Source organism: Cynara cardunculus (assembly GCF_001531365.2).
Source record: "Cynara cardunculus var. scolymus isolate 2C chromosome LG 2, CcrdV1, whole genome shotgun sequence".
Lineage (NCBI taxonomy): Eukaryota > Viridiplantae > Streptophyta > Magnoliopsida > Asterales > Asteraceae > Cynara > Cynara cardunculus.
Window position 1 is genome coordinate 66,676,521 of NC_037529.1, and position 11,521 is coordinate 66,688,041.

Consider the following 11,521-nt stretch of genomic DNA (forward strand, 5'->3'; position numbering starts at 1 on the left):
AAATCATGATATATCTTGTTGCATTGCATGAGTACCCTTCTAGTTAAATAACAATGACCGAAAGTTTATAGATATTAATTTGAAAATTAATTAAATATGTGAATTAAATACATTTAATTTTGGAAATGAAATAATTAATAGAGATGAAAAAGGGAAAGAAGAGCAGTTATAGTCATAGTTTTACACAAAGTAATAAAAGAGGTTTAAGTCGGCTTCCCAATCCTAACGTCCCTCACTTTAATGCACCATCCTCTCTCTTTCTCCGCTCATCTTTTTCATACATATTCACTCTTTCTGTTCATCATAATAAACCCAATTTCAAGCCACCTCACCTGCTTTTCTTTAAGGCAAACCCATCATCATCTTGTGATCAAAAACCCTTTTTTTCTGCATTTCGATTTCCATTTTTGTTTCTGTTAATGGGTCTCTCTCTTTGGGCTCTCTCCATGTCGGCATAAAGAGAGAATCCCCTTTTTGAGACTATCAAATTGCAAGAGATCACCATATCTGGAGAAAACCCCTCTTTCTTTTCTTCATCTCCTTTTTTGTTTAGAGTAAAAAGAGGAATTGGGTTTGCTTCGTTTATCAGCAATTCATTTTCTTCATAAAATATTTCATTTTGTTTTCCTTTCTTGATAAAAAGATTTAATCCTTTTTTTTCCTTTCTTGATAGATATTCACCCTTTTTTCCCTTCTGGGTTTCTGAGTGGTGAGGGTTTTTGATTTCATTGTTTCATTTTCTTTATTAAATTCAATCTTTTTTTCTTTTCTGGGTTTTTGTCGGAGGTCGGGTTTTGGGTTCCATGGCTGCTGGTCCTGAAATTTCTGGTGAAGAATCAACAACTGTGGCTGCTCCTCCTCCTCCTCCTCCTGCTGTTGTTCGTCAATCTTCACCCAAAACCGATGTTACTGAGGTTAAGATCAACGAGAGTGAGAATATCAATGTTGCTAATCCCGATGATGATGATGATGATGATGTTGTGAATGATGTCGAGTCCAAAAAGGGGTCTGATTCTGATCCAAAATCAGAAATGAAAATGCAAGATATTGTTGATATGTTGTCGACTTTGAAGTTGAATCCCATGGCTAAGGAATTCTTTCCTTCTTCATACTCCCCAATTTATCGCAACGATGATCAGCCTGAGCTAAACCTCAATTTCTTTACCCCTGCTTATTATACGAATTCTACAGGGGATGGGATTGAAGGGTACCCTAATAACCGCAGGGTATGCTATTTTAATGTTATATTTTCACTGGATTGTGTTGTTTAGTGGTTAGTTTTATCTTTCTTTCATTGATAAGTATCCTTTTCATTTTTTGTAATTAGATCTTCATGAGGGTTTTGCTATGAGCTGATGAATTCTTTTCTCACCAATTCGACAAACTTGTTTCAATATTAAAGGGAATTTTTGGGATGTTGATTTGTGGGATTTAATTTGCTGCCTTGAATTCTCAAGATTTTTGGGAATTTTCTGTACATTTCAAGTTGAGTATTGTAAACAGCCACTTGGGTTTATATGTAAACCTTAAAAAAGAACATGGCTCCTTAATCTCTGCCTCTTAATTTGAAGTTAAACAGGCCTCCTATGCATGAGTTTATTGATTTATGTGATCCCATTTGCAACTATTTTTTCGATCAGAGTTCATATATGTTTCACCAAATCGCACACAGATCTGAGTTTTCTGACTTGTTGCCCATTGGATTTAGTACTACCTGGTTCTTCACACAACATGAAACTTACTAGTTCTATTTTCTAAAGTTTTATTCTTTTTGTTACGGCAGAGGAGAAATACGTATAGCCAGGGCAGAAGAAGGTTGAATGGGAGAGCTTTCAGAGCTCAGAGAGAAGATAGCATTAGGAGAACTGTGTATGTTTCTGACATTGATCATAATGTGAGTAAGAAAGCTCATTATCATTTATTTCTTGTAGTCAACCAAACGCACTTTTTCCATAATGGATGGATGTTATTAATGTAAATTTTCCTTCTTATAGGTCACCGAAGAGCGACTTGCCGCTCTGTTTAGCGCCTATGGGCAAGTAAGTCCTTGGTTATTAAAACTATGATAGCTTTAGATTGAACAATTATTTGCATTCTTATTTTGTATGCTGTTTGCAGTCATTTTCCCCTTATAACTATTGATTGTATTATATAGTTTACCAAATTACCATATACTACCCAACCCTTAATGAGTGTGGCATGTTATTATGAAGGTTTTGGACTGTCGAGTTTGTGGCGATCCACATTCACGTCTCCGTTTTGCATTTGTAGAGTTTGCTGATGAGAGTAAGTTGGAATTTTAACCTTAAATTTTGTAGTTCTTATTCAGCAAAGCTTACATGCTTTCATTGATGTTGGCAGATTCTGCAAGAGCAGCTCTTAACCTTTGTGGCATAATGCTGGGCTTCTCTCAAGTTAGGGTCTTGCCTTCAAAAACTGCCATTCTTCCTGTGAATCCAACTTTCCTTCCCCGGGTATGAATCACTCAAATGATATCTAGTTTTAGGTCTACAAAGATGCCACTACTTACGTATAATTATTTGTCTACCTTCTTGATGTTTTTGAATATAGTCAGAGGATGAGAAGGAGATGTGCGCAAGGACAGTCTACTGTACAAATATAGACAAAAAGGTCTGAAGCTTTTTTATTTTTTATTTTTCCCACCCAGTGTTAAAATGGGTTACTTGATCTATTATGGCCTTCTGCATGATGCTACCTTCAATTATATGAATATTTCCCTTTGGGATTGAGGTTCTTTATTGCAAAAAGATCACAAGAATTGTTGTACTTCAGGTTTCTCAAGCTGAGGTGAAGAATTTCTTTGAAGCAAGATGTGGCGAGGTTAGAACGATGTACCATTTTCGTATATCAGTTGTGTCATAGTGGAAAATTCTAAAATATGTTGAACTTTTGTGAAGGTTTCTCGCATCAGGCTTTTGGGAGATCATGTTCATTCAACGCGTATTGCGTTCGTTGAATTTGTGATGGTAAGTTCTAATTTTCTGGTCATGACTTGTCTTAATTTTTTAGCAATATTTCCATGTTAGTTGTTATTTTATCTTTATGGATGCCCTATTTATGACCATCTTTGTTACTTTAGAAATGCCTCAATTCAGATTGGTGGTGTGTGTATGATAAGTTGATTATTGACGATGCTGATTCTTGTTCCTCAAGTGCCCCAGAAAACAACAGACCTTGGGGGGGAGAGGATCCCTCCTGGTATGGGTATCTTTGCACTTCAGGGTAGGAGTAGTTGTTGGGATTACACACAACAAAACAATTAAATTAACCGAAATCCCAAACCAAGGATCCAAAGACAAAGAAATAAAGTGGTCAAATGGTGGATGATGTTACTTTGTGAATCATGCAATGCAAGTAATCACTTCAGCATTCTAGTAGATGGGTGATCTACCAGTCACTTGTATCGAACAAAATTATATGAACTTGTCATTTTGATCTGACACATACGACTTAACATGTCGCGGAATGTTATAAGATCTCATTCACCCATTTCAGTTGCATTCAATAAAGATTTATGAGACATGTATCGGCAATGATAAATAGATACGAATAGAGCAAGAAAAGAAAGAAATAGAAAAACATAGTATAGAAAAGATATCCAAAATTGTATAGCACCCTTGGTTTTTATTTCCTTAAATTAATTGAATTTCGCTTCAAGTATACTCTTGTCTGTGGCGGGAATAATTTTTTTTTTTGCCAACCACAATTTTTTTTGAAATCATACTCATTTTAGTTTTGGTAAACCCCAAAATTCCAAACAACCCAATTTCAAATAACAACCTAAAGTAAATGAAACAAAGTTATATTTATTCCAAAAAAACCAAGGTACCTTGGTTCTTCCACCGTCCGGGTTCCCTTTCCTCCCTATGCTCAAAGTTATGGTGGACTTCATCCTTGGTCTTATATCCACCCYTTGGCTTGTGCTTTTATCTAGAATCAAAATCAAACAGAGTTTTGGCTCACATAACTCTCACTTTTTGACACCTCAATCACGCCTCCTGAAACTCATTTGCGAGCCTCAATCTATATGTCTCATCTTTGATGTATCCCTCGCCCAAGATACCAAGTGATCCCAAAATCGCAACTCAAGAATGAGCATCACATGATATCCATCTTCAACCATCTTAATTACGAATACTTGGTATCTTGGGCGAGAGATACATCCAAGATGAGGCTCGCAACTGAGTTTCTAGATGTGATCAAGGTATCTGACAGTGAGAGTTGAGTTGTGAACAACTATGTTTGATTTTGATTCTAGGTGACCTTGAGTTCTTTGGAATAAATAAAACTTTATGTATGTTAGGTTGTTATATCTTAAAAAAAAGCTCCTTGGCCCCTTTAATTGTTAATCCATGGGAAACTCCTCGACGGATGAGGTATTAGGGAGTGGAAAAGTTGTCTGGAAGATGACAATCTGAAAGAGCTTCACATTGAACAATGTGCTATTTGTTGTTAATTTGATGCCAGGTTGGTTACTCCTCAAGCATGATGTTTGAGTCTGATAAATTTGAGCACTCAAAAGTGTGCTTGGAAATGTGGGGTGTCTCATAAAAAACAATGAAGACCATCTAACGGTTTCATATTGACGTAGTGATGTTACATAGACAAAAATACTTGGAAATTTGGCAAGGAGGACTTTGCTAATTGCTAAAAACTCCAATTAATTTCAAAATCCACGCAAGGAAAGTATTGCCTAAACAATGTATGCAATGGTCATATTGCCTTCACCAGTAAAGTAGTTTGAGCATGTTTACTAGTAATTCAAGTGAAAACTACCTTTTTGACTGATGTGTCCACAACATATTCGTGAGCATGGCTTGCACTGTATCATGTATTGTAAGTCCACGATTAAAATCTAGTCAATGTCATGAATTCACCGGTACATGTGTGTGCTTGCTATTACTATGGTTGATAAGTGCATGAGAACTCGAATTGGTAAACACGTTGTTGACATGTAAGGTAAGTTCACAATTACATGTGGCTATTGTAATTTGTTTGGTATAGCCAAGTCCATGATTGATACTTGCTTTTTGGAAGGGTGTCGCACTAATCCCGGAAAATTGTGGCTGCAAGAAATCAACTCTGGTAAGCTCAGTGGCCACAATTGTTGTGTATGCCTGAAATAGAACCCTGGGTAGATAGGAAAATTGAGAAGTACTATTCTTGACATGGAAAGTCAAGTTGTGGCACATCATTGGAAACCCATGGTGTTATCTCAACAATTAGAGCATTTTATGTACATGTTAGTGGCATACGCCTGTCCCAACAAAGAAGGTCTGCTTCCATAAGTCCTGCAAAAAGAAAAACAATAAAACAAAAGAAGGAAAATAAAAACAACCGTGTTTTTACCATAGCTGTGGTTCACACAAATAGAAACAACTATACGCAAAAACAAGAAAAGAGAGAATTGTGGTGAAAAAACATAAAGAATTTGAGGAATTTTTGGAAACTAAATTAAACCTTGAAAAGAGCAATGTGCATAAGAAGCATCGCTATTTAAATCTATAACACAGCCCATATAAATTTAGCAAAAGAGTGCAACAGAACAAATAAATTGTTACTGGACAGTAGTGTTTGGTAACAACACACAAATTAAGCAGTATATTACAATAATCCGCTCTGTATCCCAAAAAAACACACAATGTTCTCAAGATTTATTTGAGCTGAATCGATTATGATAGATATCACCCTTAGATCTTGTATGTTGATTGGCTACGATGTTGAATTAGCACTTCCTTTCATATATCCACAAAGCAGAACAAACCCCCCAAAAATTACTAAGCAAGCACAAGCAAGAAAACCTAATTTCACACGATTATAATGATTAAAAACATCCGAAAAAGCTTTAAACGGAATAACTCACTAGTTTGGGACAAACAGGGTGTTCCAAAGAGCCTTTAGTTTTGATGTCACCATTGGAAATTCTACCCTCTCTCGAAAATCTTAGGAAAAAATTGTGTAAAATGTTGAGGAAGAGCATACCAGCTACGGGTGTATGAGATTTGCTGCTATTCAAATATGAGGGCGGGAATCTTGAGAGGAAAGAGTGTAGTTGAGGTGTTGAGAGCAGGGTGGGAGTTCCTGAGAGGAAGGGTATGGCTGGAAAAAAACAATAGGGTAAAGTGGTTGAGCAGATAAGCCAGGAGGTAAAAGCTGTAAACAAACACTTTGATATGCAGAGCGAATAAGACATCCATACCATTAAGCCCATTAAGCCACAAACTAACAACCCCTTAGTGATCAGCAAGATGCAAACCACTAGGGTACAAATGGATTACAAGAGGAAAATTGAGTTAACGGAGGGACTCAGGGAGTGCAAAAATACAAACCACATGTCCCAAATCAGTACTTATTTTGATTTTGGGACGTAATTCGTAAAAACCACAAAGCACAAGACCGAGCATGTAATCTGCTCTATTATGTTTATATGTTTGAACTTGGTCGTTACTTTGATATGCAACTAAACCCTTGTTTATTATGTTTTTGGCGAAGAGTTACGCAATTGAATATGATGATTGTTTCCACTTGTTGGTAATTGGGGTAGAGGGTGGCTTGGGGGAGGGTTAAAGAGTTGACCATTAGCTATCACTGCCCTAGGATAGGGTTGGGGGGAGTTAGAAAGTCGACCATGTCTTCATCCTTGGCTAATTTTGTGCCAACTCCTTTATTTTGGTAAAACCTATCCAAGCAAAGGCTTTAACCAATTCTTTAGTACCCTCATTCAAACGACTTTATTATTCGCTCTATCTTGACAAGCCCGCAACCTATTGCTGTTGATTGTTTGGTGGTTTGTAGAGTTGAAGTTGGGAAGATTTCTTCACATTGTAACTTGATGTTTCTTCAAACAACTTTACGTTCCCCAGAGATGCCAACATCGACTTAATTAGTTTTGCTTGTCATGTAAATACCACCCAAGTTCCCAAGTTAATCTACATAAGACTCAGCCACTCAAGTGGACCTTTAAGAGGAGGGCATGCCTTTTAACATGTCACCAAAAGAGGTCCTTTAGATCATTGCGATTTCCAGGATGCATTATCTACATTGTCACCTATACCTTGCAGCTGTAGGGGACATTGTGTGAAGTACAAAATACCAATTTAATTATCCGAACCGGTATCACATTCACCATAGCCTCTACTTAAGAAAGGTGACATCGAGGTTCCTCAAATCACTTGTATCTCAGAATCCTGTGAAAGCTCTACTCCTTGTGTTGAGGCTTCCTCCGATTAAGAGATTTGACCCACATTGTTTGGTTACTCTTTCTACCAAATGGGTTTTGTTCATTCTTTTGAAGGCTATCCATGTCTTGTCCCAAACGTAGATCCCCTCGTGGTCCAATATAGGCCCAAGCTCCCTCAACCTTGAGCTTGAATTGAGCACAATTAGCGGAGAATGAATGGCTCACCAAGCCTCCTTTGAGGAGTCTACTAGGTTACCACAGTGATCTAAAGTGATAAATTGCTTCGGATGTTAGTAACTGAATTTCCTTTTGTTCTTGTACGAATTGTCTTTTTGAGGAAGAGGTTTCCCACAAGACCCTATGGTTAATTGTTGAATCAAACATAAGTGACTAACGGCACTTGCTGCAAGTGCAATGTCAGCTAGTATTACCATAAGGTAATTTAACTTTTCAACAAGTCATCGGTACCTCTCAAGGTCATAAAATGGTTCTCCCATCATTCTTTTCTTGGGTGTATATCAGGAGTTATTGAAGTGCTACATGGATTTACTCCTAATTGCAGTTCCTTTAAGAAGATTGAGAACATATTTATTTTTAGATAAAGAAGATCCCCCTTTTGTTCCCTGTGATATCTACTCCAAGGAAATATTAAGTGGTCTCAAATCCTTTGTATGGAAGTGAGATTGAACAAATGTCTAAAGTTCTTATATGTCTCTGTTATCGCTTATGGTAATCACAATATCATCAACGTAAACTACAAGTAGGATAACACCATTTTCAGAAGAAGGGAGTATCATCGTCCTCCTCCTCCTCCTAACGACATAGGGAAGGGAGTATTTTTTTTTTGGAAAGAAACAACATAAGGATCAACGTAGGAGAGAAACACTGGATTTTTCCCTTGTTATAGCTTCTTATTTTTGTAATATTTTGGATGATATGCAGGCAGAGAGTGCAATTATGGCATTGGATTGCTGTGGACAGACACTGGGAAGCCAACCAATCAGGTATGTATGTGTATTATGTATTTTGAGCTTAAATCTTGATAAGCAGCAGCAGCAGCAGCAAGGGTTTAACAAATATGGTTTGTAATTCTTGTAGGGTGAGTCCTTCCAAGACACCGGTGAGGCCTCGAGTGGCTCGTTCTCTTCCAACCAACTAATCAGAGATCCGTAACGTATGCATCCATGAGAAGCTCTCTGTCGGATATTTTTGTTTCGTTCTTTTTCGCTATTATGTACTAGTTATGAGATGACAGACAGCTTCTATTAATTTGAAGCTTTGGATCCAATCCAATCCTTTATTTGGCAACTTGTTTTTGGTTAATTCCATGAGGTTCCTTTGATTCTAACTGGTTTTCAAGTGTTTCTTGTTCTGGTCTTGTTTTCAGTAACGGGTTTTACCAACCTAAACAAACCCAGTATACCATGCATGAGATGTATGCAAATCTGACATTTACCTCTTAAAGATAAATCCTTAAAACATCTGCTTTTGGAAATCAAGTTATTCTATATATTTATCTAAATTACAGTAAAAATAATTGTGAAAAAAGTAGTGTACGTTATTGACCAAAACGGTAAATCAAATACATGTTCGACATTGCTTATTTGAGTTGTAATTCGATTTTTCTTCTTTCAATTTGAAAATTTTCATCACGGTAGAAAAAAGCTTTTGGTTAAACATTTTTGTAGCATAAATTATACAATTTTATTGTTGTTTTTCGAAATATGATTTGATTTATATATTTATCTTAAACAATATTTGGTTAAAATCAGCAATCTCAATCGGTCCCACATGGAACCCGCCTTTAAGGGTTGGAGGCATTTTTTGGCTAACTCAACTGCTAAAGCTAGCAAGGGTCTGGGATTCTCGAATCCTATCTTATATTTAAGTAAAGTCATTTCACCCTTTTATCAACTGACTATACGACAAAAGAGTTCACCAATATTTGATCGATAGATATTAATGATCACGCAGATTTGAACAATGCACAAAACCATGACCCGTAATATAAAATTGTGGTATGTGATGGATTTGAGTTTGAGGTGCCCACCGCTTTAGAAGTCAGCAAAAAAGTTAGGTTTCGACAAATTGGAACCTTCATGGAACTTTCTTAAAATCATCTATTTAATCTTATCATTACTATATTATAAAGCATTTAATAGAAAAATTAAAAATCATTTTTTATGTATGAAGTACTGTTTATTGATTTATATTACTTAAAGTTTAAGACTAGAAGTAAATTGTGCATGACTACAACTTATTAAATCTCCATATTTGAATTCGTGTAACTAACTGCAGATAAACATAATTAAATACATAATAAACATTTCATTTTAAATATAAAAAATCTAAACTATAATTAAGATAATTATTTGAGTTTTAACAGAATACTTAATTATTATTTTTTTTATATAAAAATATATTATTAAATCAAAAATAAATTATTTCATTATTAAATCTAAATTAAATTATAATAAAAAAAATTGAATTAAGGAAGTTACACAAAAAACAAGAATTTTTAAATAGTTAATTTGATATTAATACTGATATATTTATTTTCGAAATTTTATGATATCTTCAAATTTATATTTTATTTAAAAATAAAAACATTATCTTTTTCTAAGAACCACATAAAGACCATATTAAAACATCTACAGAGACGGAATAAAACGAAACATTAAAATCGAAATATATCTCGCTACATTTCGTGAGTACCCGTTTAGTAATTAAAAATGCATTTATTAAAGTTATAAGACTTTTTTTTATTCAAAACTAGATTAAATTTTTACATAGGATTGAGTTCTTGTGAAACCGTCATTTTTATAAGACCGTAAGACATACTGTAAAAGTTTACTGTATTTTTTTATGTAAAAAATTGATGCATGTTTTATGTGTGATGTTTGGTGTTTTTCTCTATAAGGATTTGGTGCTTTTATGTGAAGGTCGACGATATAAAAAAACGATCGAATGGCTGAAAATGTATGTTACAAGTCTTAATTAAGGAATATGTGTACATGATTCCAAAAGTATACATATTTGATTTAATTAATAATTGTTGGATTCATGAATCTAGAAAGGGTGGCTTTGGATCTATTAGAGTTGCCCTAAAAATCCATGGAACCTTCGTCTTGTGGATCTCGATGGTATATTTAGTCTTCAATTAAACCATACAATATTATATTATTATGAAGTATCGTGTGAGAATAAAAGTTAAGATGAGAAGTATAAGAAGAGATCTGTATTTTTGATCACCTTTAATCTCGAACTCACTCATGAATCACGTTTGATACGTGAATTGGTCTAGTGCATCTCATCTTAATTTGCATCCAAAGGTGAATATTCATTTTTATAGCTACCTTAACTCTCTTTCTCACCAGAACCTTATATATATATAGGGGCTTAATCAAATGAGAACTGATTAGTTTGTGGTAACTGTGGGATCCAATCTCAACCACAAATTAACGGATAAATTAAGAAATTAATAATTATGGTAGTTTGAGTTAAAATTATAATTAAAGGACATTTTAGGTATTTTTAAAAAACTCCTCTTTCCTCTCTTCTCTCTCCTCTCTCATCTCTCATCTTTCCGACCTCCAATCTCTGGCCTTCGGTGAACAAAAATTTGGCAAGTACCAAGTAATCACAAAGATACACAATGTGATACCCATTGTGATATACAGTGGTACTCAAATGGTATCACAGTATATCACAATGAGTATTACAGTAATTGATATCACATTGTGTATCTTTGTGATTACTTGGTAACTACCGGATTTTTGTTCACCGGAGGCCGGAGAGATGAGAGAGGAGTTTTTTAAAAATACCTAAAATGCCCTCTAATTATAATTTTAACTCAAACTACCATAATTATTAATTTTCTAATTTATCCATTGATTTGTGGTTGAGATTGGATCTCACAGTTACCACAAACTAATCAGTTCTCTCTTGAATAACCCATATATATATATATATATAGAGAGAGAGAGAGAGAGAGAGAGAGTTTGGTTCAAATACTAACCAATTTTTTTGTGTTAACTATGTTAATCAAGTTCAACCAATTATATTCCATCTTTTCCTTTGGTTCAAATGTAACTCATATATTAAATACAAGGATATTTAAATAATTTGTCATTTTATGTAACTCCCAAATAATTAATTGGGAGTTACAAATCTGAAAATATCACAATTGATCATGATGCAATATTGACATTGGGGTTTCACACGTGTTCATGTTCTATAATTCACATTTATTTTAATCGACAGTTCTCACCTTTGACATATGAACACATCAAAAATCACACAGCCTTAGATGCCGTGATT

General features: G+C 34.9%; 1 protein-coding gene across 1 annotated transcript; it reads left to right on the forward strand.

The window, feature by feature from the left end:
* Positions 1-283: 283 nt before the first annotated feature.
* On the forward strand, positions 284-8,549 carry LOC112506521 (polyadenylate-binding protein-interacting protein 9-like). Its single transcript, XM_025110634.1, has 10 exons — positions 284-1,226; positions 1,784-1,894; positions 1,995-2,039; positions 2,214-2,286; positions 2,362-2,474; positions 2,572-2,631; positions 2,794-2,841; positions 2,919-2,987; positions 8,144-8,205; positions 8,300-8,549. The coding sequence occupies exons 1-10, from the start codon at positions 804-806 to the stop codon at positions 8,358-8,360; spliced, it is 1,065 nt and encodes a 354-aa protein (XP_024966402.1). The 5' UTR covers positions 284-803; the 3' UTR covers positions 8,361-8,549.
* Positions 8,550-11,521: the final 2,972 nt, after the last annotated feature.

What these genes read in the sequence shown, in the direction of transcription:
- LOC112506521 (XM_025110634.1), top strand. Translation starts at nt 804, where the DNA reads ATGGCTGCTGGTCCTGAAATTTCTGGTGAAGAATCAACAACTGTGGCT. An exon ending in GGTACCCTAATAACCGCAGG is followed by an intron (nt 1,227 to 1,783) that starts GTATGCTATTTT and finishes TTGTTACGGCAG; the next exon opens with AGGAGAAATACGTATAGCCA. An exon ending in TGTAGAGTTTGCTGATGAGA is followed by an intron (nt 2,287 to 2,361) that starts GTAAGTTGGAAT and finishes TGATGTTGGCAG; the next exon opens with ATTCTGCAAGAGCAGCTCTT.